The sequence below is a fragment of the Centroberyx gerrardi genome, chromosome 1 (genome assembly GCF_048128805.1).
Source record: "Centroberyx gerrardi isolate f3 chromosome 1, fCenGer3.hap1.cur.20231027, whole genome shotgun sequence".
Classification (NCBI taxonomy): Eukaryota; Metazoa; Chordata; class Actinopteri; order Beryciformes; family Berycidae; genus Centroberyx; species Centroberyx gerrardi.
Window position 1 is genome coordinate 17,768,730 of NC_135997.1, and position 26,592 is coordinate 17,795,321.

General features: G+C 40.3%; 4 protein-coding genes across 4 annotated transcripts in view; all 4 read left to right on the forward strand.

Annotated features, from left to right (window-relative positions):
* LOC139918570 (C-type lectin domain family 18 member A-like) overlaps positions 1 to 11,333 on the forward strand; it is a 69,811-nt gene extending 58,478 nt beyond the window's left edge. The window contains exons 12-16 of the mRNA XM_071907988.2: positions 911 to 961; positions 5,178 to 5,347; positions 6,159 to 6,272; positions 7,586 to 7,746; positions 8,552 to 11,333. Of these exons, the coding sequence (XP_071764089.2) occupies positions 911 to 961; positions 5,178 to 5,347; positions 6,159 to 6,272; positions 7,586 to 7,746; positions 8,552 to 8,590 (535 nt within the window). The 3' untranslated portion in view covers positions 8,591 to 11,333. The remainder of the gene's footprint in view (positions 1 to 910; positions 962 to 5,177; positions 5,348 to 6,158; positions 6,273 to 7,585; positions 7,747 to 8,551) is intronic.
* A 1,179-nt stretch (positions 11,334 to 12,512) lies between these two features.
* uraha (urate (5-hydroxyiso-) hydrolase a) lies at positions 12,513 to 14,106 on the forward strand. The gene is made up of 4 exons (XM_071907989.2): positions 12,513 to 12,630; positions 13,390 to 13,529; positions 13,653 to 13,788; positions 14,017 to 14,106. The coding sequence occupies exons 1-4, from the start codon at positions 12,577 to 12,579 to the stop codon at positions 14,104 to 14,106; spliced, it is 420 nt and encodes a 139-aa protein (XP_071764090.2). The 5' UTR covers positions 12,513 to 12,576.
* A 1,970-nt stretch (positions 14,107 to 16,076) lies between these two features.
* Positions 16,077 to 19,993, forward strand: pdcd5 (programmed cell death 5). The gene is made up of 6 exons (XM_071907981.2): positions 16,077 to 16,258; positions 17,881 to 17,921; positions 18,577 to 18,638; positions 19,009 to 19,100; positions 19,191 to 19,262; positions 19,344 to 19,993. The coding sequence occupies exons 1-6, from the start codon at positions 16,193 to 16,195 to the stop codon at positions 19,389 to 19,391; spliced, it is 381 nt and encodes a 126-aa protein (XP_071764082.1). The 5' UTR covers positions 16,077 to 16,192; the 3' UTR covers positions 19,392 to 19,993.
* Positions 19,994 to 21,146: 1,153 nt separating this feature from the next.
* Positions 21,147 to 26,253, forward strand: mvda (mevalonate (diphospho) decarboxylase a). The gene is made up of 10 exons (XM_071907986.2): positions 21,147 to 21,254; positions 21,555 to 21,625; positions 22,058 to 22,172; positions 22,302 to 22,448; positions 22,881 to 23,080; positions 23,324 to 23,398; positions 23,593 to 23,811; positions 24,156 to 24,271; positions 24,492 to 24,600; positions 25,501 to 26,253. The coding sequence occupies exons 1-10, from the start codon at positions 21,179 to 21,181 to the stop codon at positions 25,579 to 25,581; spliced, it is 1,209 nt and encodes a 402-aa protein (XP_071764087.1). The 5' UTR covers positions 21,147 to 21,178; the 3' UTR covers positions 25,582 to 26,253.
* The last annotated feature ends 339 nt before the right edge of the window (positions 26,254 to 26,592 follow it).

The window sequence follows — 26,592 nt, forward strand, 5'->3', positions numbered from 1 at the left end:
CCGGCTATGCAGGGATTAGGGAGAAATGCTGAGGTCTGACACACCAGAATGTGATCTCTTTACGCTCTGGCTTAGTGTCACTCCTTTCCTCTAATTTCTCTGGTCTGCTCCAGTCATTTAACCTCAGGTAAACATCAGCCACCGCTCCATATAAGTGTATCCTCACTCGCTCTCACGTCATTCATCTGCCTCCGGTTCTCTCTCTGTCTCTTTCTCTCCCCCTCTCTCTTTTACACACGCACACACACACATGCCTCACGGCTTGCCTCACCGGTAAACAAGCTTGAATATGTAGGAGCACATTGTTCCCCGTGGTCATTGGTTGGTGCAGAGCGCAGGACAATTCCTATGGATTTTCCACCTTGGATGCTGCGGCACAGCAAATCCAATGCCTTTTTCCAGCTGGCTACAGATCATGAACACAGTATTCTTTCCAGCTGAAATGGTTGTACTTTAACTCTGTACAGACACACACACAAGCACACGTACACACACACACACACACACACACACACACACACCTACTCACACACTCAGGCAAGCAGTCTGCTTGCAAAGTCAAATATGTGATTGGTATTTTAGCCCTCCTAATAAGGACCAGAGCTGAAGTGCAACATGTACTTTCAACAAATATTTTACTAACTCTAATCTAGCTCTAGTGTGTGTGTGTGTGTGTGTGTGTGTGTGTGTGTATATATGCTGTCTAGTGCGTGTGTAGGTGTGTCTCAATAACTGTACAATCAGTCAGTGTAAACCTTTGTATCACCTCTACATCTTAAACTGCTGTCAACTCACTCTCTTCTCTGTCCTTCCCACCTCTCTATCTCTCTCTCTTTCTCTCTCTCCCTCTCTCTCTCTCTCTCTCTCTCTCTCTCCCTCCCTCCCTCCCTCTCTCTCTCTCTGTCCACAGATCTGAGTTTGACCTGGACTATGACAGCTATCAGGAGGACTACTACGACAGGTACTGCCAGAGAGCTACGCATGGCAGCTCACACACCTTATTGCTTGTCAGTGTGTCACAGGAGGCTAAAGGAAGAGGCTAAAGCGGATTCTTCATCCCTGCTGTCTCCTGTAGTCTCCTCTCCCCCTCGCTGTCTGTCACACAGCCGTCATTCATCCTGTCTTTGCTTGCAACGATGCCTGTTACCACTCAGCAGCCATGAGCTCACTCTTCACGCACACATGCACACCAACATGCATCTGAACACACACACACACACACACACACAAACACAAGCACACACACTCAAATATATCTACACCCACACACATGCATACGCAAACACACCCAGATTTGTGCTGTGTGGTCATGTTTGAGGATTCAGTGAAGATCTAAGCCACTTTTACCGAAGCTAAGTTATTAGGACTCAGCTCCAACTTAGACTAGTTATATTACAGGCTTAAGCTATCCATCCCAGGTTAGAAATGGTTGAATTAAAGGGCCAATAAATAAAGATTTTACTGCCCAATAGCACAAAATTGCCATAATATATCTATGGAGGGTTGGCAGGGTTGTTGGTCGATACTAATGACTCAGGCTGAAAAGCCTCACTCTCATGCCAAAAAAGCAAATGGCAAAGCAGCATTATTATTACAGTAGTTTGTGTAGCAATTAATACTTGGAATATCAAATCTAGAGTTGGATAAAGGTGTGACAATATAAGGTTTTGATGAAGATATCAATTTACACTCGTTGGGGCACCACCTCTAAGAGGAAAGAAAACAGACCTTTACTTGGTTATACTAATTATCAGGGATTACTTTTCTCTGCAGAGACGGAAACACAGGACAACCGACTTTGTAATAAATGGAAATATTTATTTACTGTAAGTACCTACTAGACAAACTAATGCAATCAATGAAATGAATGAAATATGGGCCAAATATCTTTGCGCACTAATTAGCTAGCTTCTTCGTCTCTATTGTGAAAATGTGACTTTATTGATGGTGTCAGTTACAGGCCACTGGCAGTCAAGGGGACAGGAGGGACGGGGGTGGGAACGGCTGTAAAGGCTTAATTCTATAAATGTTTCGCAATTCCTACTGGTTGCCAATAGAAGTTGATAAAGGTCATAAATTACTTAATGCCCCTTTAAAATAAACTGAAGCTGAGCGTATCGTTTGGCTCTCATCACAAACTCTTGGCTGGGCAATCAGGTCACAGTGTGTTAACCTTTTCCAAGTTACGGCACAATAATGTCCCTTCCAGTTTCCAGCTTGGTAGTTAGGCTGGGTAGTTAGGCTGAGTGCTGCTCAGAGTGGCTCTGTGTTGGTTCTACATTGAAATTGTTCAGGGACTTTCCTGCCTCCCCCAGGCCTCGCTCATAAACACTCCACTCAGCACATCTGAATAAAAGAATGTTGTCACCACACACACACACACACACACACACACACACACACACACACTAGGAATACACGCCTCAATCCATTGCCTCTCTCTGCCTTCTCACACATATCGATGCTCTGTTGCTCTGAGTATTAACTGTCATCTTTTCTTTGCTTTTTGTGTTTGTTTTGCCTTGCTCTGCATTTTTCTTTCTTTGCTCAGGGGAAAACACTCACCACTGATTTTCAATTTGCTTTTAACACAGTGCATGATTATGCCCCATGTTGTTGGCTAGCTCTACTGACAGCTGTGTGTGTGTGTGTGTGTGTGTGTGTGTGTGTGTGTGCATGTGTGCGTGCGTGTGTGTTTGCCTGTGGGTGTGTCTGTGCATGGAGGACTTTGTATGCGCATTTTGTTTTGTGTTTGTTGTGTGTGTGTGTGTGTGTGTGTGTGTGTGTGTGTGTGTGTGTGCATGTGTGTGTCAATGTGTGAGAAATGAGAAGTGAGAAATGAGTGTTTTTGTCCGCTGTCCTCTTGTGTGAACATGAAAGAGAGTGTCTTTCACCACACAGATAGCAGCTCAAGCAGAGACAAAGCTGCTTTCCGTGTGGGGTCTAATCCATAGAGGCAAACTCTCTCTCTCTCTCTCTCTCTCTCTCTCTCTCTCTCTCTCTCTCTCTCTCCCTCCCTCTCTCTCTCTCTCTCTCTCTCTCACACGCACACACACACACACACACACACACACACTTTAATCCTCGCTCGTCTACGGTATCTCATTGTCTGAGCCTGAGCTTCCATTCTCTGAGATGACACTTCAAAGCCTGTGTAGCAACACATTGTCTATCTGCCTCTGCAAACTGCTCTAAAGGACTTTAAACTCCCTTAAGTCTTTGGTCTCTCTGTGTCTCCCCACACGGACAATGCTCAAAGCCTCTAATCTCACACACTTATGGTGGCCTAATACACTTCATCCTTATGTGACATTGCTCTGTGTGTGTGTGTGTGTGTGTATGTGTGGGTGTGTGCAGAGCATAGGGTGTGGAGAAGTCGCTGTGTAGGGTAGAGAAGCTTCACAGAATACAACTAGAAAAGAGAAAACTTTAGGATCCTGGACTCCCTCTGACTGACAAGCTAACAGCTCAATCAGTAAATCCATACCAAGGCCTTCAGCTGACAGTTTGCCTGCTTGTTGATGGCCTGTGATATAAAAGTGCTTTTCACTCTCCTCAGCAGTTTGTATAGAGACACTGGCTTCGCACAGACCGCTTATATTCACTGAAGACCTGCTCATTAGCTCCATGCTGTTACCTCTAGCCATACGCTAACTCATCATTATCTTTCATTTTTTATCATTGTTGTTAATAGTATTATAACCACCATCATCACCGTTTTAATCAGAATCAGTAGAAGAATTTGGATAATCAGAAAGTTATAATCTGCAACTTTTATTAAGAAATGTGCGTTTTGCTCACTGATACCATGCAATAGTGATTTACCCTATACCCAGTTCATGAAAGCTTTTACATTTGCTGCTCTAAACACCCATGAGGACGTCCCTCTTTCTCAGGAAAAATCCTCTGCTGCACAGGAAGTGATGCGTTTTATGTTTACGGAAGCAACAACAGCGGTTTCTTTGGAGTAAATATAAGAAGGTAGAAGAAATATAAGAAGCCGCAGTCTATGTTAAGTGTCTTTATTATTACAGTATGTTAAAGGGCCAGTGCCCATACGTTGAGTGCAAAACACCAAAGGAATGTCTGCGTATCACCAAAGATGTTGCTAAAATCAATAAAACAATAGAATCTTATGGATTATCACTTTAAACGAAAGCTATAAAATGTGCAACAAATCATGGTACTTGATCATCATTGATACTATTTGGTAGGAAATCAACTAAAAAAACATATTCATATATTTTTTGACTCCCCTAGTTCCCACAGTTCCTGCAGCTTTGCTCAGTTGCGATTGGTTGGTTTGGATCCTGTGGCTGTCTTTCACCTTGTCATGGGGTCAGTGAGTGTTGGTTTCTCTCCAGGACAGAGTGGAAGTCAAATCAGTCTCTATTTTCTCTATTTCATATCAGAACATCACTTCTTTTTCCATTGCTACACACACACACACACACACACACACACAAAGACCGACTCACAGTCACACAGAAAAAGGCACACGCACACACACACACACACACACACACACACACATTGTCGTTTCTGTAACCACTATAGAGTTTGAGTGTGATACACCCCCCTGTCACCAGCACTACTAGCCTGACGGGGAGCTATTGATTGGCCCTGACAGAACCAATTACATTCAGTGGCAGATAGAGACATGGAGCTGTCCACAGGGAGGAGGGAACGGCAAAATGAGAAGAGAGAGAAATACAGAAAGAAAGTAAAAGACCACGGAGCGTGGAATAAATAATCATATTTATCCTTGAGATGACTGAACATCTCCTCCCTTCTTTCATTCTCAGGTCTTTCCCTCAATTTCTCTTATTCTATCTTTGCATCATCCCCCCCTTATGCATTGCACTACGCTCTGTATCATTATACTATTTAGATAAAGGTAAATACTGCCTATTATGAAAAAAAACATCTGACGCACCGGTGTCTATGTGTATTTCCTCTCTTTGCCAGATTTACTTTTTGTCCTGATTCTATCTCTCTCTCTCTCTCTATCTCTCTTTCTTTCCCTTTCATCATGATTGCAGACAAACAGTCGGTTGGGGAACACAGGGAATAGAGAGCACCTTCACACAAAGTCGATACCAACACGATATGCTGCATGAAAACACTTGCAGGAGACTTGTTTTACAGATTTTCAGCAGTGTGTGTTGAATTCCCAGGGTGTATGACTACCAGCGTGTGCCGGCCTCCCTGCCTCCGCTGCCCCAGGGACCCAGTCTGGCCAAGCGATCCCGCTCCTCCTCTTATTCCTCCGGGCACAGACGCAGTCGAGACAGAACTCACTCCAAAAGCTCCAGAGCCCACTCCACCAGCTCCACCACAGCCAAGTGTGAGTAACATGCGCAGGCTCCGATTCAGAGTTCACTGAATTAAAGCTGCACTATAGGCAAGATTTGTATGTAAAAATACACCTGTCTTATAAGCATATAGCAAATGTGGCTGCAATAGAGAAGAGTGTCCCATCCCCCTAAATGAGATTTGCCCAAATGAAACTGGTTTTATAGATCTGTCTCATCCTTGTAGTGTCCTTTAGTATAAAGCGATCCCAGACCGGGGCGGATTGGTAAACATGAGCGCGCTGTGTGCAGTTTACTGACATCATGCTACATGATTTCTGGGTATTGAAGTTCAAACAGTTTTTTAAACAGTTACCTCTCGCTGCTATTCGGAGTCGCCACCCTGCGGAGTTGCTTAGTGGAGATTTATGGCACATGTAGTCTCTCAGATGAGACAAATGATGCACAGAGGAAAATGATTTGTATTCAGACCAGGGCTGCACAGGTGCTTAACTCTGAGCATGGGTGGCATATCAGAAATACTTAAATAAATACTGCACAACTCTGGACACATTTTTCCATTCAGAAAATCCTTCCTCAGCCATGCAGCTGCCCAAGCAGTTCAGAGATAATACCGGCATGCGCTGTTATAGTATAAAATACCCACTAAGTCTCATATCACAAGCTACTTTCCTTCTATTTCAGCCAGTGAGATGGCATTTTTTCAAGAAAATCATCAGTGCAGAACCTATTTATGTTGTTTCAGTACCCACCATCTTCCACACATTGACTGGAGTGCTGTGGTAAACCATTTAAATCCACCATTTAATGTGTTTCCGATTCTCCCTCTCTCTGTCTCCGCAGTGGGCATGGAAGAGTTGCAGGTGATTAAGAGGGAGCTGACTCTGATAAAGACACAGATCGATGGGCTGCTTGACAGTCTTGACAGGATGGACACACAGAGGAATGACCACAAAGGTGAGATAGCGATTCAGAAAGACAGTGGAAGCAGACTGGGTGAGATCGAACGATAGATCATCTATTGGCACACCAAAAGCATATTGAGGCCGACTCCGGGGGAAATTACACTTTTCAGATTTCTGCTTGATTAACTCCACCAGTCACAGTCCCAGTCAAAACGACTCAGGTTCATCTGTGATGGAAGATGGAACGCACGGCATTGGCAAGAATCAGTCACTCCTACATTCCCTGATAAATCAGTTATTTTCCTCCAGTCAGAAAGTCAAATTGATGGTGAGTGGGTGTGTTGTCTGGATATATGGTTGTGAGCAAAGCGTGGAACATGCTGAACAAACAGTGTGGTTGAAGTAACTGACTGATGAAGCCTTAGAGAATAAAGAAAAAATACGGGACTGAGAATGATAGCAGGAGACAGCAGATGAGGTGAGGAAGAGCTCCACATCATCGGTGCACGCACAGAGCTGCTGCTGCCCTCCTGTGGACGACTGAACACAACACCATCACTGCACCTGCCAACAAGTCATAGCAACAGTCCCAGGAGTGGCATTAACAGTAGAAAGCTTTATTACCCTTCCTAAGGAAATTGGTTTTACAGCAGTCCTAATCAAACTGATCATAAATTAAAATGCAGACATATAATTTGTTACACCACTCATCTGCTCCAACACACTTCCCTCTGAGCACTAGATACTAAGTAACTGTAACACTATTGCTGTTTGAAATGTTGTTGAATAAAACCAAAACATAATATAATATAAGGTGCTGCAACCTTATATTATATTATAGTATTAGGCTGAAATATACACATTGACAGTGTACTAAAAGGGAAAGTGTCCTGTAGTCACGGCATTTTCGCAGTTGTAGGTGCAACACCTTCAAGTGTGTGTGTGCGTGTGTGTGTGTGTGTGTGTGTGTGTGTGTGTGCGTATGTGTGTGCGTGTTTTTCCATCAACTTCGAATGTCCTTGGGCGATTGATAGCTCTCATCTTCATATTAATTTATCTCAGGCTCTACTTGATTTCCCTGTCCCTCACTATCTACCACTGCTGTCTCTCACCTCCCTCCCCCCATCTCCTTATCTGTCCTTCATTCTGTCACTCTCTCTCTCATTTTCTACCTGTCAACTGATGCAGAGTCAGTGAAATGTGCACATTTCACTGACTCATTTCTGTCCTTCACCGACAATAAACATGTATATTTACTCAACGTTCCTCTCCAAACTAAATGGAATCCAAGCCTTATGCCACATTTTTTTCCCAAACTCCCTGTATATGTGTGTGTGTGTGTGTGTGTGTGTGTGTGTGTTGTAGGGTCTCCCCTGAGGGAGGACAGTCCAGCTGGCTCGCCGTACGCTCTCTCAGCCAGCAGCCCTGAGCACTCCCTCTCCTCCCTCTCTCCGCCCAGCTCCCGCCATCGAATCCAGAGGGAGAGCCCCGACCTGAGGGAGGCTGCCGATGACGACCACCACACGGTAAACGGACCTCATGATGATGTTTCGTTTTCAGGAATTCCTAAGAAAAAAAAAGTGCATCAGAGAGTGACGGCTCTTTTATTGTATGGATAATATCTCCTGTGGGAGTCTAGTGCTGTGTGTCTTGTTTTCATTGTGATTTAGCAGTTATGATGGTAATTTAACATTCATTGACAGACTCATTTCACACAAATCAGGAAATTGTCAGGCTCTCCGCTCAGTTAAAATCCTGTTTACAAAAGTATTACTATTTTCTCAAAAGGCAAGAAAAGAAATCAATTTCATTTTCAGCGTATTTGTGCTGTTTCTTGGTAGAGAACATTGGCATACTAAACCAGGGGCTTCTTCTTGGGCTCAGTTCCCCATAGATTATAAAAATCACTTCCATTAGAGTGGCAGGTTATACATTAAAAGCAGGAAATAGGAAAAATAATGAGACGCAGTGCATAGAAAGCAGCCTATAGTCATTATCAAATTTTTTCAATTATATTATTTCAAGAAATTTCTACTTTGGTTCTGTATAAATTGATATTATGATGATTTTTACTTATTCATATCTGACATGTAGGCTAACTAACACAAGTACCAAGGAAAATGTATACAGACTGAAAGATGAGTGGATGTTTGTGTCTGTCGTGAGGCTGGGCATGGACATGAAACGACTGGTTAGACTTAACTACTGTGAAACTAATTTGTACTTGCAGGAAGAAATTTTACTTAGTCATTCCAGGCTTGCAGTCTTCTTTGTTTTGAGTCTCATTGTTCTGTCTGTCTGTCTGTCTGTCTGTCTGTCTGTCTGTCACAGATGAGCAACCACAGCTCTGACCTTGAGGAAGAAATATGAGGCTGGAACAGGAGAAGATAGAGAAGACATGGATTGAGTGCCAAACATAGAGGAAGAGAACATACCAACCCAACAGCCATATCACCGAGGCTCCACTCCCTCCAACAGGGTGTACATATCACATAACACAATACATTCAGCTGTATCTCAGCATCTCAATTTCCATCAGCAGCCTCCAAGTAAAACAAAAACATTTTCTTTTCCTTAGCAAACTAGTTTCTTCCTCAATCCTCATCTCCATCTCCACTCTTTCTTATTTCCTCCTCTCTGATACAATAAGAAATGTATGAAGGCATGTGCGCAGCAGGTACAGCCGGTTGAGGAGAAATTGCTCTTGCCTATCTGCCAACCTGACACACACACACACACACACACACACACACACACACACACATGCGCACACACACACACGCACAGATGTTATCCACAGAGTAATTATAAATGACAGCTGGAAGCTGGGAGGTGAAATTCATTTTTCTTAATTCTACCTAAGCCGGCGTTCATACTGTATGTTACTCAGTGTGTGCATGCACACCGATATTCCAGTATTATTCCAAAAGAGACAATACTCCAAATATAATATCATGTAAGCAGCTTATTCTGGTTATTTTACCCTCATTAATGTCTTTTTTCTGCGTAGGCACATTCTGAAAACAGGCAAGATATGCCAATATTAGACTACGCCTGTTAATCACAATAGTTTGCAGCATTTACGTGGCGTCCAACAGTATTTATGTCGGCCCTTGCTAGAAAATTAGCTCCATCGGTTTCTTGCAGGAAAAGTGACAACAAAGCTATAAATCATTAGAGGAAGATCAATGCAGTTTCTCTGCTGTTTCAATAAAGGGAGTGAATTTCAAAGGACATTTAATCAGACCATGCACTGTATAAACAGAAATAGTAATGGAATATGGGCTTTTGTGAACCATATAAACAGCTTACTTGGGATAGTATTGTCATTTTCAGAATAAGGGATAACTGGAATATTGTGTGCATGCACTGTGAAGGTTGTGAATGAACAGTATTTATGTGGATTTCATAAAGCAGTCTGGGTTGTGAAAGCAAGAGAAAAACCTATAGACACTCAATTTTTTAAAAGAGCTTTTCAATGACACTAAATTCACTATTTTACTTTTTTTTTTGTCTGCCTTTTAGATATCAGAATCTTGATTTGTGTTTTCAAAGTATATGAATTCTTGAGAGATTTGACAAAGCCATGCCCCAATCATTCAGTAGCAAATAAGGTTGTTTTCTGATGATGTTAAAACAACATTGTTATATCACACTTTTCATCAATACAAGCATTTTCTCTCCTTTAAACTGGAGGAATGTCATATCCCTTTCTCTTCCACTATGTATCTGGCACTTTAAGATGTGGAGCGGCCCAGGTCAATGTGTAATATTGTGTATTATTGTAAAACTTTCCTGTAATTGTTCAGCTGTCTGATTTTAATCTTGCATTTTGCTTTAGGACTTCTCATTTGTTCTGTTTTTTAAGAGAAGAAAACAATGACGTTATTATAATTCTAATGGTGTTAGATGTTTTTGTTTGCATTCTTAAGACAAGCCAAGTGGAAACACTCAATGTCACAGTAGTAAAAGTATTTTCATATTGACTACGAATACATTGGAGTGTTTTTATTTTATGATGCTGAGAGAGCAAGACCAAGACAGACAGAGGAGGAGAGAGGGAGAGGGAGAGTATCTGAAAATTCAAAAGAAAGTGGAAAATACATGTAAAGGATCAAGGGTCATCTTTAATGAAATGTTTTATTTTACAACGATTAAACCCCTCATACTGTCTGTATTACTTCACATTGTTTCCATTACAAAACAGGGCCACATAAGCCACTAACCTTCTTGAGCTGCGCAAATCAATTTGGTGAGGAAATCAGTGATATCATGTGATAATTAAGTTAGGGAGTCCATAAAGAACACAGTTGAAGGCTGTCAGTGTAAGAGCGTCATCTTGCTTCGGAGTCAGATTCGATCATATGATCCAGTAGTCTTCAGATCTCCCTCTGAACCCCGGACACCTCCTCTCCTCGGGGGATGCATGGTCTGCCCGACCCTCAGGAGATTATCCATAATAGCATCCGTATCGTGCTTTGAGGGCTGCTGTGCCGCTGGTGGAGGACGATACTGCAGACACTGCCCAGACTCAGAGGTCCAGCAGTCTGCAAGGGTTTCACCGAGCAAATCCTCCAGCAGGGAGGAGAATTCAGCTTGTAAGAGACTGTAACTGAGATACTGAGACCAAACAGGAAGAAAGGATCTATACTATGGGAAATCAGTTGGTCATACAAACAATATTTCTGTCAATATTTCCCTATTAGTACGACAATATTTTAGCATAGAGTAAAATCTTACTAGATGTGATTTTGTACGCAAATGAGTTAATTTTTGTCCCCAAATGAGTTAATATTGGATGAAAAGGAAAGGAGACATGACACAAAAGCTACACAATTGAAAAATACGTAAGACTAACACAAATCGTGTCAAATTCTTCCATATTAGAGAGTGTAGCTTGGAACAATTAATGTTAATTGTGAAATATTAAATGTTTTGAAAGAACCACACAGGTAGGTTATAACAAACGTGTAAATATAAATAAATCAAATGTTAAATATAATTTTAAAATATGTGGTGCAGAAGGCAGAGCTGTAGGTAGTAGGAGTGGATTGATTAATGACATGAACTCCTACAATTCATTTCAAAAAGAATTTTATTTGCAACTGTATTGTCCCTGAGAAGAATAAACTGTATAAAACATTACTACAATTTCATTTGTTTCACTAAAAAAAATTGAAAATGTTACCTGTTTATGTTACTTGTCTTAATTTGAAGCATCAATCTAAAATATAATTGAGGCAATTATTAAAAATAGTGATAAAAAAAAATAGATACAGTCCTTGTGCACCAAGGCCTATTAATAACAGTGCAATTGATCAGCTAGCAAGGAGAGAAAAACAATCTAGGCTGATGGTTCAAATTGCTAGATTGTTCTTGAGGAATGATTTTTATGGATTAAGTTCTATGCCTGATCAATAAAAGAAGGCAGCTAAATTCCCCTGCTACATCAGCTTCTGAATTGAGCTGAGGGGATTTCTCATATTTCATTACAATATGATGAGCATTACACATAATTATAAGGCAGATTCTTGTCACTGAGAAAAAAGGCACCATGTGCCACATAGCTCGGTGAGTGAGAAGTGAAGGAAAACTGAATTGATTTTGAAATAGAAGAAACCACAGCAGAGCTTTGAAAGAGGAATCCAGTCCACTAAAGGTTTGTAACAGTCACCATGTTTACATTTATTATAGAGCTCTTATCAGGACAAATGATGTGACAGATAAATCTGTGCTTGTTGTCAAAGTTTTAGGACAAAAGGCCTCCTCATATTTTAAGAAAAAAAAATACATTGATTGGACATTTTGACTTGAACCCTGATTTGATTAGGATAAGAGGTTGTGAAAAACCTGACTATTGACTTGTGAATAGAAGTGAATATATTATCTAAAGTGAAGTATCACAACAGAAATTGCAAGACCAACATGTTATAATGTCTGTTAATGGATAATTAGTGGATTTCCAACAGGAGGTTGCAGGTTGGGGATTCTGAGGTCATTACCCCGGCAGTCAAACGAACCAATGCCAGAACATTTTTTGAAAAACAGGGATTAAATTACTTTTATTCCATTAATTGTGCTGTAAGTGTGTCTCAATCTCACTGCAGTTCACTTTGAGCGTCCATTCCCAGCATGTTCAAAGTATTGAAAGCAAAGCGTGGCAAAAGGAGATCTTACACAACCACAGTGCTCTGTTGACAAAAAGATAAGCACATGTGCTATGACATGCTGAACAGCACAGTATGCAAACCCTTGTGAAGGTAATGTGATAAAATCTGGTGCTGCTAAATTAACCATAAAATTACAATTTTCAGTTAAGATTGCAGACCTAGTTTGGATTTCCTTCATTTGTGCACATGAGCGCTCACAGGCTGCAACAACTAAAGGCTCATATTTTGTCTGGAAGTAAGGTAAGCATACGTCTTTGATAATAAGCTATTTAATTTGGCAGACTAAATGTAATGTTGTGTTGATACAGTACAGATGTAATAGAGTATAGCATACTGTATATATATATATATATATATATATATATTGTATAGTATATAGTAGTAACTACATGAACTCTGTGTGTGCATGGATGTGGAGCTGTTTCTGTGAGAACTGAGAGGGGCAGAGAAAACTCCAACAAGTTTACTGTAAAACAACAGGCTCAGTAAATTAAATAAATATTAGTCTCTTAAGAAATGTTTCTTCAATACAATTTTAGCCACTGAAATGACAAACCATTTTGGTTTAATTATTGTTGTTTGAATGTAGTAGTACTACAATGGCTACATCTAGCCATTGTCACTGAAAGGGTTAACAGTAGGCCTAATAATAGTTTTATGACCTAGAAGTTGTAGAAACTGTTTTTGAAGAGAATTTTTTAACTACAGAAATGCAGAGACTATTCATCATCAATGGAGCAGCTTCAAAACAATTTTATTTAATTAAATCTCCTTTCATGTATTCAAATTTTGACTAAACTGCCACAAAGATCATAGAAATCACATGTAAATTCAGTGTTGCTAGAAGAAAACTAAGCCTGTGTGAATATGAGTCTTTTTCTAATATTTTGGCTCCATGTGATTCCTTTACGACAAGCTTTCACTTCATTGGGACTTCATACCCAAGGTCCCTTCATGAGACTAGTTTGTTGTTCTGGTGTCTCCTCTGTTGCTCTGTAGAGCGCAGAGATGGCAGGCCCAAGCAGTCCGCTGACCACCCATGTCCTGAACACTGCGATGGGTGTCCCTGGGTCCAACATGGCCATCAGCCTCTATCGACTGGACCCTTCCACTGCCGTCTGGAGTCTGATCACCACTGGGTAAATCCTGAGAGCAAAATTCTCCACATTTATAGTCTGTGGAGAATCACAAACGTTACTATTGGAAAATTCACAATACTTTTCACAAAACTTCAAATGGCCAATCGTGTCCTCTCTCTACAGGACTACTAATGAAGATGGCCGCTGCCCAGGACTCATCAGCAGAGAAATGTTTACATCTGCTGTGTACAAAATGCACTTTGAGACAGCTCAGTACTGGCAGAGTATGGGGGAGACCTCCTTTTATCCATATGTTGAGGTGAGGAATGGCTCAATCTGTTAATGATCTGACACCTCAACATGCTCAGCTGTCATCCTTTAAGCAAATTATTCAATCAGACTTCGTTGTGTTCTTATATGTTTTTAAACTGACTGAGTGAATAAGCGTGCCAATGTTGTCTTTGTGCATGATGCAATTAACCAATCTGGGGGATTAATCTTAAATCTAATTGCTGATCTCCTTCACATGTTCTCTGTTTCTTTGCAGATTGTCTTCACTATAGACGACCCCAGTCAGAAGTTCCATGTCCCTCTGCTTCTGAGTCGTTTCTCTTACAGCACGTACAGAGGGAGCTAGAGGTCAAAGGTCATGGCCCACTGATACATCAGAGGCAGAGAGGCAACTAGTACACCAAAGACATTCATTCAGCACCAGTTGAGCTGCCACTCACTATCTAGTGACAAAAATAATACTGTGTATTTGTGATGATGATGTTCAATTATAATGACGTTATAATCAACAGAATTGGCTATTTAGTTAAGCAAATTTATTTCAATTTATAGACTGTAATTTCAACAGTATTATCACCACTGCAACCATTGCGAGAAATTTTATCAAGATGTGCAATATAATTGTTAATTATTAAATATGTTAGTGTCTAAGCTTCACAGTCAGTATGTCTTTTCCTCCTGTCTCTGAGTTTTTTTTCCCGAAGGCATCTGTAATCTTTGTGTATTATACACTGAATGAAACAGACTATAGTTCACATTTTTTAAGAAGATACACTGTAATCCTATACTCCATATAATCTGTCCTCAGCTCTAACAGTGTGAAGTCTTTTCCATGGATTTTATCTGGGCTGATATAGACTATCATTGTATGTTTTGGGAAAAAATTTAAATAAATAAGACTGTAACATGATACATCCTAGCATTGCTTTTGTATTGTCAGATATTTTTCATGTATTTTTTCGAACAGTTATTTTTCTAAATCTGAATGGTGAATATCAAAAGTTCTCTTTGTCTAGTTCTCTGATCCAGACTCACTAGAAGTTGGTGAATCACCGCTGGAAATGAGAAGAAAGCAACTTGCAGTTACATATTGGGTTAGCTAACAGGGTCATGGAGATCCATGCTGGGGGAAAGGGAAGAGAATGACAGGAAGTTTTGGTTGGGTATGGGAGAAGAAAGCTGAAGAAATGGGTTTATTAGACAAACAATTTAGTCCCACTGTTGTTGGCTACTTCCTGCAGTTCCACCATGGCTTTTTTCATTTCCACATATAGGCTAGCCTGAATTTGGAGTTATTAGAAATGGATTAAAAAGAACAGAAATAAAGAAACTACTAGGCAAAGTGGCATCATACATTGTCTCCAAATATGGATTTTTTTTTTTTACAACCTTCATGGACAGCTCAAAACAACTAACAGAAGGAAAGGTTGGAGCAGTTTTTGTTGTCACTGAAAAAAAAAAAAAAAGAATAACAGATCACCTTTCAGTTTCTACAGGGGAAATGGTTGCTATCTTTTTAACTTTACAACAGGTTAAGGGGGTGAGGCCACCTCAAGTTTTAATTCTTCAGATTCTTGTGCAGCATTGATGGGTTTACGGTCATGTAAGTCAATAAGGCAAGAGACCTAGTATTTGAAATTTTACCATCTCTGTTTACAATTCAGAGGATGGGGATCATTATACGTTTCATATGGATACCAGCACACTCTGGAACTGCAGGAAATGAACAGGCAGATACAAGCGCAAAAGAAGCAACAAAAGCTGATCGGATCGATATTGAAATTAAGTTCAGTAAAGCGGAGACCAAAAGTCTAATAAGAGGACAAATTAAAAGGAAATGTCAGAGTGGGATCAAGAAATGACGAGACAACATTTATACAGCATTCAAAAGGAGGTGGGGAAAACAAGAAGCTTAGGCCCAACAGGTCACATTGCTCATAGTTAAAAACAGCAAATGGAAACAGCACAGCATGTGTTATTTGAGTGTGCAAAATGTAGGGAAGATAGAGATAGAGAGATACTAAAAGAGACAGTTATGTTCAGGAGACATATGCTTTAAGTATTTGTTCCAGGGTTAGATTCTACAGGACTAATACACAGGATTTGAGTTTAACATTGTATTTATTTAGTTATTTATTTATTTGATTGTTGAGATTTGTGTTACTGTAGTTCCCTGGTTCATACTCCTTTTCAATTGGTGGCGGTAATGCACCAAAAGTTATTTGCCTACCGCCATAAAACCTAAAAGAAGAAGAAGAACAAGACTATGCTCGATTGCTCTACCCTGGATGTTGGCTTGATGTTTTTGATGTCGATTACTCTCCCCTGAGCTAGCTCGGGCCTTGCCCCTTTTAGGAGTTTTGTGTGCATAGCGTAACAGTATCTTACCCGTTTCAGTTTTAAGTTCTTTATTGAATTTTGTATCATAAACAATGGCAGACGACGAATTAGAAGCAATCAGGCGGCAAAGGATGGCGGAGCTACAGGCAAAGCACGGGGTAAGGAGACAAGATGAGCTGAGAAAGCGTGTTTTTACCCACCATATAAGGGGATGCTCATGCTGCTAGCTAACTTAGTCTAGCTTAAACTCTAACCCTAGCCAAGTACAGTAACTCAACCACTTTAACCGACCTAAAATTAACATAGCTGCCAACAAGCTAGTTTTCCATGATGCGAAGCTTATGCCGAATGGAAGTGTAATCAACCGAGTTACATAAATAATACCTAACGGTACTCCACTGTCAGAATTTCTGCCTGAGTTCTAAGCATTGACATGGCAACACGTTAAGCTAACACGCCCCAACTAGCTTAACGGTAGCTGAGCAACAAATCTGTCTTTTCCAAATTTCTTTTGGTCAAAAGAATAGGCGGACTTTGGACTCGGGGACATATTGGGAATATTTCCGTGTTCTTTAGTTGTCAAAGAGAGGGCAGGCCAGCGTCTGAGTTTATAGGGTTTATACACCATTTTGAACATCCGTATCTGCTCAAGTGCAACATCAGCACACCGTTGCACATCAGGATTTATTAACTACGTAGTAAAGTGACAAGTTAAATTATCGTGTTTTAAAGTAAAAGGTGGATATCTCTCTGTTGTCATCTGATTGAGTTGTAAAAATAATAAATACAAATTTATACTGAATCAAATAATGATGGAATTCATTATGAATATTGGGTTAATTGAGGCCTAAATATTTGTACATTTTTTAAGACATTTAACTGAACACACACACAGTTTGTAGGTATGTAATGTTGGTGATTGTAGGCTTTACTGGGCCTAAACCAGTCATGCACTGCCCAAGCCACTCAGTCCCTATATCTCTTCATCTTTCAGTTGTTGAGCCAAACCAGTAATTTCCAGTTATGAATTCAGAACTGATTTGCAAATTTTGTTAGGAAACATTGCAGTGAATGTGCCAAAGGCCAATGAAAGATGACACATCATGTGGGTTAGCTAATGAAACACCAGTTGTGAAGTGTGAAGATACAGGGACATTTTTTTAATCAAATATAATATATTAAACCTTGAGATCTCCCTTACTGGCTCGGCCCCATCAGTGAGGTGTAAGAGCTCTGCTGTGCTGGACTGTGTTTAACCTGTCAGGACTGGTCCTGAAAGAGTCCGTATCTCACATGAACACCTCTGCCTGGCGTCTTGGTGTTGTCTAAATATAAAGTTCATCTACACAGTCGGTCCTGGCCTTAAATCAAATTTCAGCAGCTCTTTCCCCAACTGCACGTTACTTTCTCGTTTGAAACATGTTGTGATAAACTCTGTTTAAGAAAACTGCTCTTACGACTATAAATACCTAGGTCAAATAACCCATTCCAAAATCGTGTTTTAGAGACAGTGGTATCAAATCTGTTGAGTCAAAAGTTGGACTTTCCACAGCAGTGAGATTACCCTTCTGAAATCAGCAAAATCAACTTTCAGCAGCAGAAACTTGGGGAGGCTCATTTTAATTCCATGACAGTTGTCCAACTAGGCTACTTTTCATTTGGAATTTGTGAGACTATCTCAGCATGTTTAGTGTATGCTGGAGTTATTAGGCTATAAATCTTCCAACTGGATGAATACGATGGTACAAGCTAAGTGTGACTTTTTCACTTAATCTTTCAGGATGCTTCAAATGAGCAGCAAGGACAGGAGGCCAAACAAAGGTAAGACGCGTCATTTGTTAATAGATGCCCAAGCATTTATACATTTGGGATCTAAGATGTTTACTGAAAACCTTGTTAAAATTGTATTTTGTTTGATTGGTTAAATTGAAAGTTATTGAATTTTCCAAACGCATCCTTTTTTACAGGCTGTTTCATACTAACATCACAACTGGACTTTGTTTTGATTGGCTCACATCCCTAAACAATTGCTAAAATCCTTCCAATCAGGCCAGTTTGTAGCATTTGAAGTGAGGCCCCCCAAAAATTCTCCACTCAGCAAGTTTGCCTCATATGAATTAGAGCAGCTGGTATGTCGGCTAATCTGGGTCCAGTATTGTGACTGTTCTGCCTGTGCGCATTTAGTCTTTCAGTTCATTCATTGTATACCCTTTAAAATCAGCTACATTTATATGCAAAATATGAAGGACATTATTGTTGTGCTGAGCCATAGCATATTTGAAAACAACTTAATAAAAATGGAATAATAATGGACCTGCCAGTGTGGCTATGGGACAAAGCTAGTGTTCTGTTGGCTTGGCAGCAGATGTTTTGATGTTTTTTTTTCTTTTTTCTTTTATCTAATCCAGTTGGTCTCAGATCCAAACAACAGATAGTGCTGATGTGGCAATATTGTTCTGGTACTATCTCTTCACAGAGAAACGGAGATGAGGAACTCTATATTGGCTCAAGTTCTAGACCAGTCTGCCCGTGCCAGATGTAAGTCTGCTCTCAAATTTGTTATCGTTTATCTTATTTAAAGGGAACACTTGGAAATCAGTGCTACTCTTGTGGGAATACAAAATGTTAGAAAATACACTGACATACAGTGTAAATGCTCTACTAGGTCGTAGCATCATCACTGTATAAAGCCAAGTCAGCCCTAGGGCATTAAGAGTGTAGTACAGAATCACTACAAAATTTGCAGTGTAAATAAATGTCCTATGACCCCATGCCCTATGAGTTTTGCAAAAATTGGCTGATGTTCCCTTCAATTTATATCATATCATGCAACATCAGATAGCAGGTACCTAATCAGTGTGCCTGCTTGTAATCACAAGTTGGTACAATTATCTTCTTCTCTTTTCAGTGAGCAATCTTGCTTTGGTGAAGCCAGAGAAGGCCAACGCAGTTGAGAACTATCTCATTCAGATGGCTCGTTTTGGGAAGTTAGGAGGAAAGGTGAGAGAATGACCTCTGATGCTTGGAATATGTTTGTTGATATTCTTCCATATACGCTCAGTGCAATGAATGGATTTCCTCCTCTGTCAGATTTCAGAGTCGGGCTTGATCGAGATCCTAGAAAAAGTCAGTCAGCAAACGGAGAAAAAGACAACTGTCACAGTAAGTACCACTGGAATGTCACATTGAATCATTATCGTTGACTAGGCCATCTTGCATCATTTGACGCTCTGTACTTTTCAGTTCAACAGACGGAGGGTGATGGACTCAGACGAGGAGGACGATTACTAGCACTCTGAACGGGAGCCTTGAAGTGAGCCAGGCTGGTTAACAGCAGAATTCAGGAGAGGATGTGCTTTAGTGGGACTCTGTTGATAGAATATTTGACCAGTGATTTCCCCTTAGTTGAATCCTGGGATGCCACACCAGCGTCTGTGTGGTTCTGGAAACTACATACTAAGAAGGAAGAACAATTTGGGTGGGGTTGATATTGTGGCAATGAGTCATGGAGGGGTATAACATACACAGTGTGAATATAACTGTGCTTTTGCAGTCTCTTTTCAAGCAAGACGCTACAAGTTTGCACTGCGTGTGTTGTACCCCTGACTGACCATAACAATCCTTTAGTGCTTCTCTATAGGTAGCTACTCCTTTTCTTTATTTTCACCATGGTTGACTTTGGTTGTTCAAACACAAGAAGCTGGACAAAATGCAAAACAGATACTGTTGCAGATGCATTTTATCTAGACTGCTTTGTGAATACTGTACATTATTTTCTGTTCAATGCTAGCATCCCATTAACCTTGGATGTTGCACTTTGATATGTTCCTTTTTTTTTGCTGGCATGTATCTTAAAGGTTTACATAAAAAAATAAAAAAGCCTTAAATTCAAATGTTTGTTTTTACACTGAACCATTACTAAAGTTACCAATTGTTTTAAGAATAACGGTTCACTCCTCTTGAAATTTTTTAATTTTTTTCATCTTTACACAAGTTGATGTTACATTTAGTCAAGGCACCGGTTTCTTTTACTTGTGTCTATGTTCGATGCAAGTGCGGGACGGCTGTGCCACATCATCAGACATTATCCTCAGCACCTCGGGAAGAGTCGGCTTACTGTGTCTGTATGAAGAATTTCCTCCATTCTTTTTTTTTTTTAAAGGAACCACAATTTCAATTTTTTGAAAAAACAACAGTTACTGATTTGCCAAATGTATTATATCCACCCAACTTTAAAAATAAAAAAGCATAAATGAGAAACAGGCGATTTTATTTTCACCTATAAATAATGCATTGGCTTTTTTTTTTTATCTAATTGAGTGACCATGTGTGTTAAATTAATACAGTAGGCCATCAAGGAGGTTTTTATAGCCTCAAATGCTCTATACCAGTAGTTCATCAACGTGGGGTCCGGGGACCACCGGGGGTCCTTGAGGCGGTTCCAGGGGGTCCCCAGCAAATTGATGAATTGTTACATCATCATTATTTCATTTACAATAAGTTAAAGCAATTAGAGAATGTACAAGAATTACTATTTTGATAATAGTTTCACTGTCTCTCTACCAACAATTCAGATAGTGATGGAATTCTGGACAAAATCATATCTAGCAATAAAAATATCTAGCAATTTGTCCGAGAGACGAAATGTCATCAAATGGGGGTCTGTGGCTCTAATGTGAACTAAATTCGGGGTCGTTGATTTGAAAAAGGTTGAGAATCACTGCTCTATACACTCTGTACCAGCTCTGTACACACTCCCTCCATGTGGGACGGTCCCCTGACCTTGCCCCATTTTCGCACGACTGTGGTCAGATGATTTCTTATTGGCTATCGCGATTCTTTAACGAAGAAGGCTTCGCTCTGATTGGCGGTGGGCGTAGCCACATGTTCAACCCCAACCAATAGGGAGAAGCCTCGGCGAAGCGCTACGGTTGTGTGCAGACATTACTATAGTTAGCCATACCATAGCCACTGAATACTACAACAGGATCGTACGGTGTATTTCAGAATATCCAGGTATCAAACAGTATTTAACAATAACAATTTAACAATATTTTTATCAGCTGAAATAGACAACTATGCCTGAAGACAATGTCGACAAGCCAAACATGGCTACATGCACCGCTCCTGTCAATATAGCCGTCATCAAATACTGTGAGTATCACCTAGTCACACTTTAGCCTTGTGTAGGTGAAGGTAAGGGCTTAAGGCAAACCAAATAAGCCTGTGTAATGGATATTACATGCACTTTTTGTATGGAGACATTATTGCCTCCTCATTGAACACTGGGCAGTAATGGGGCGGTTATTTAAGTGTCGTGTATTTAATCGTAGTGTCGTGTCGTTGAGAATTACATCTTTAACAGTCATTGATACTAGTTGGTGTCTACAAATATTAACAGTATCAGATAATGGAAGGTGTAGCCTGTTTATGAAACTTGTTATTATTTATCAGGGGGGAAGAGAAATGAAGATTTGATTCTACCCATCAACTCTTCTTTGAGTGTCACATTGCATCAAGACCAGGTAAGTTATACAGCTTAACAATATAGTCAGTCTTTTGTTCCTGTCCAAACTTCTTGTATTGTCAATTTTGTGTATGCAATGGCAAATGTAAACAGTAGAGCCTGCTTCCTCAACGTCCTTGATTTTCAAAATAGAATCCCTCATTTGTAAAGCAACTAAACATTTGTGAGCAATTTCCTGCACTGACCCTCATGCAAAATACCCCAAAAACAGAACTGCTAATGAAATCTAAATGAGTGTAAATATAGTTGAGTTGAGTGTAAATATAATTTTGTTACAAGCACTGGTTTTCTTTGCATGTTTGAGTATATTTTTAATGATTAGAATTATGTAAAATATTGTCAGTTTGTGGGTTCTTATGCCTGGGATGTGCAATATGACTGATAGCTATGGCTTGACGTAGATCTGCCTTGTCTCCCTCTTTCCATTTAGCTGAAAACAACCACAACAGTTGCATCTAGCAGATCATTTCAGGAGGATCGAATATGGCTCAATGACAAAGAAGAAGATATAAGCCATCCACGACTACAGTCCTGTCTGAGAGAGAGTGAGTCTTTATGGTTTTTCCTCACAAGAGACACAAACAGAGAGCAGCAAAACAACGTGGAGTTAAAGAGAGTGTGGGCCAATATGCTAATATCATTCTTTTGTAATGTTGTGTGATGTCCCGCCTTAGTTCGCCGACTAGCGAGGAAGAGACGCAGTGATGGGGAACCTGGTGTGGATATGACTGCTTTGTCTCATAAAGTCCACATCTGCTCCGTCAACAACTTCCCCACTGCTGCTGGGCTGGCCTCCTCTGCTGCTGGCTTCGCTTGTCTAGGTGAGTGTGTGTGTGTGTGTGTTTGTGTGTGTGTGTGTGTGTGTGTGTGAGGTATGCACCTGCTGTAAGCTGTTGTCCCAGTGCATGACTGAAATTATACTGATGGCACTTTAGTACCAATATAAAATCATTATAAGCCCAACAGTTGCTTTTACACATTACAATAAGAAAGGTTTGAACTGTATGAAGTTGCGTGAAACAGCCAGTACCTTACTATTTATTTAAGCACAAATACTAAATAATAAAACAAAAATTGAATGGTCTACTAAAAATGTTTGTCAGGAAACAATGGTGTGGCCCTATGTCATCATTAGCTTTTGGGGCTTTAGAATAAAAATGCAACTCTGCTCTCTCTATATCTCATGTTTGATATATCTCCATGCTATCCCAATCTTCCCTGGTCTTATTCCCTCTGTCCTCACTCTGTTGCAGTGTACACACTGGCTCGGGTGTTTGGGGTAGAAGGGGAGTTGTCCGGGATCGCCAGGCAAGGCTCGGGCAGCGCCTGTCGGAGCATGTACGGGGGATTTGTCCAGTGGATCATGGGGCGCAGAGAGGATGGCAAGGACAGTCTAGCCCAGCAGGTGGAGCCAGAGACTCACTGGCCTGAACTCAGGGTCCTTGTGCTAGTGGTAGGTCTATGTGTGTGAGAGAGAGACAGTATGAGAAAGTGTGACATGAGTCAGTTTTATTTTGGCACTTGTGCACTCTAGTGTGAAAGTGAGTGCATCATATACTTAAAAAATATATACTGTATAAATGAAATTTTCTGGGGAAGAAAGTAGATACATGTACAGCAGGGGTCTTGACTCGTGTAAATTCACAATTACAAGAGGTTATAACAGGCTTAACATGCTATGCTCTGTTTGTTATAGGCCAGTGCTGAGCGGAAGCCAGTAGGCAGCACCTCCGGCATGCAAACCAGTGTACAGACAAGCTGCCTCCTGAAGGTACTTTGTTCACCCTCCGACATGCATGATTCACCTGTGACTACATACGAACATTGCTGTCAATACTGTCAAAGTATTGGGTATTTTGATGGTTTATATTACATTTGAACACAGCAGACTTTTTGAGACGGGATGCCTCTGTTGAAGCTGATAGATCGTTACTAACCCACTCTCCTCTCTTTCTCTCTGTGTAGCACCGGGCTGAGAGCGTTGTCCCAGGCCGAATGGAGGAGATGATTGAAGCAGTGCGCAGGAAAGACTTCACTACATTTGCCGAACTGACCATGAAGGACAGTAACCAATTCCATGCCACCTGCCTCGACACTTACCCTCCTATCTTCTACCTCAACAACGTGTCTCGTCAAGTCATCGGCTTGGTGCATCGGTATAACAGGCACTACGGGGAGACAAGGGTGAGCAGCATAGAGACAATATACTTCAGTGGTAGTTCCATTTCTGTGTTGTGTTAACCGATTGTCAGGAGAAGATTTTTATTTGCCTTCCTTGTTCCTATTTCCATTTGTCCCTGGAAGTGTTTGTCCATCTTTTATAATGTTTAGCTGTGGCCTGCCTACTTCTGTTTTACTAATATCGAGAGTTCTTCCAGGGGTCTGTGTTGGAAACTTGCAGCTGTTCATGCCATTGAATTTCTGAGATGGTGTAATGAAGATGTGAAACTTGTGGGGTGGTTTTACAACAGGAAATGTGTCCATCTTGGTATAACAGCGACAGTTGGTGTGTCTTTGTTTCCCTCTAGGTGGCCTACACTTTTGACGCAGGGCCAAACGCTGTGATCTACACTCTGCAGGAGCATGTTGCTGAGTTTGTCCAGGTGGTTCGCCATCTCTTCCCCCCAGAGACCAACGGAGGACAGTGAGTTCATTCACCAGACCTACTCAGCTTTTATGCATAGTCCTCTGCAAAATGTTGCTGGTATGCAAGCTAATAGGTACATCTGAAACATACATTAGATGGATATAAATAGGTACTTTATGGCTTGAACTACATTCCAAGTAAACGCTATTACAGTATTTTGTGTTTAGGTTTGTTTTTCTCTCAACCACCTTGTAACGTGTCTCTCCCTCCTCTACAGGTTTATAAACGGTCTTCCAGTTAATAATGCTGTTCTTTCTGAAGAACTGAAGCAGGCTGTTAGTTCAGAGCCCATACCCAAAGGAATTAGCTACATTATCAGCACCAAGGTACACACACACACACACACACACACACACACTTGTTGGCACAGAGCTAATGTCTCCATGAGCCACTCCTTTTTTCAGTTGAACTTCACCAGCGACTGGAATGAGATGCAAAGGACACAAACGGAACTATTTATCGCAATGACCTTTACAGGAGTCTATCATGGACATTCTCTCCAAAAAATGATGTTATTTCTTGCTCATATAACCCAGTAATATCAAATTTTTCCTCCACGTACTGACCCCTTATTCTTTTATGGCCTTTTAAGCTATAACTTGATTATATCTTAGCCTGTATATTGGTGTTTTTTGCAGCAGTTGTCTCGTGAAATGTTATTTTAGCTGGGGAGCGGCTCTTCTTTGTTGATACAGGTATTTTTGTGTCTATTTTAGGGCTACGCAATATAGAAAAATATGATATGGCAATTGTTTTGTGAGATTGCAATATAACTTGCAAGTTGGGTTTTAGGTCTCCATTTCCTTTTAACATGGTTTTACCTCACATTAGGTTGCCCTACTACAATTGAATATTGCAGTGAATATTATCACGTAGTTTCCTGCTGTGCTAATGTAGATACGATCTTAGAACAATCTTTGTATTGAACAGTGTATTTGGGCTTAAATTTGGCACATCTGTCACACTTCCCAATCTCATGTTAAGCTTATTAACTGCATGTATTGTTAAAAAAAAAAGGGGTTGCTCAATATTGCGTGTACTTTTATTTTGACTGGAATCTCCTGACTGCCTTTAAAAAACCTTCTTGCTGTGCTTTGTATTGATGTGCATGTTTAGATGAAAACATGCAAACAAACACAAACACACTTAACAAAGGATGAGTCTGTTCTTTGGCAGTAAACCTTAAGCTTGACCCTGACCTGACCCTTTCTTGTGTGGTGTTCCAGGCTGGCCCAGGCCCTCGGGTTGTGGACGACCCGGACCAGCACCTGCTTGGATCTGATGGGTTTCCTAAGAAGAGCGTCTGACGCCTTGTGGCCCGTGAAGGGACAAAGTTCCTTTGAGCAATGGGAATCCCGTTTGGCAAAGATATAATTGGTGTTAGACATTTGTAACTTGGCTTTTGTAAATCATAGTAAAACCAGGCACCTTTCTTACCGTTGTTGATTAAGAATGCTCTTATCTCTCTCTGCATTCCTCAATCTGCTTTGGTCTATCTCTCTTTATATCAATCTCTATATCTCTCTCTTTATATCTATATTTCTATATCTTTATATCTAGCTCTCTACATATCTTGAAAACTCTATTTCTCTATATAAGCCTACACTTGCCTCTCTCTTGAATAAACAAGTGAAAAGTGAAAGTAGAATGAGTGTGAACAATCCAAAAAGTGTCCAGTGCTTGAGGTAGGGAGGCTGATTAATGGGTTCAATCCTCAACATCAGCAGCAGGAACTAATCCAGCTGGTGACAGAAGGGTGCAAAACACTGCCAGTGTAGATCTTAACTGCAAAAACTGGTCACTGCACTGCAGCTGACCTTGTATTCTGACTTAACAGAAGAAATGCATGTGTATAGGAGGTTATGTATCTATGCATAAAGAGGAATATGCAAAAAGACCTATTTTCCTGGTGAAAAAAGGCCAATTTAGTAATTATCATTTCCTCTTGTGAAAATGTACCAAGAGATTTCAAATGTACCTATCGATTCCATTCAACTTCTGTATAATTTAATAAAATATATTTTAGTCTATATAACTGATGTAAAGTCTTGTTTTGTGGGTGGTCATTTGGATATATTTCCAACAATGTAGGTTATCTGTTGCTTTTTGCCAATGACAGATTAGAGTTTAATCTTGGAAGATACATTTTTCAGGAACAAAAGTTTATGATCAATGTAAAGAAATTGGAAAGCACATCATACGCAATTTACCCAACTTTTTAGTTGCGTAAAACAGTTTACCTAACTTTTTAGACATGGATGAGCAGTATATTAGTATAAATTTGTTAATATATATATATGTGTATTTTGTAATGGTGG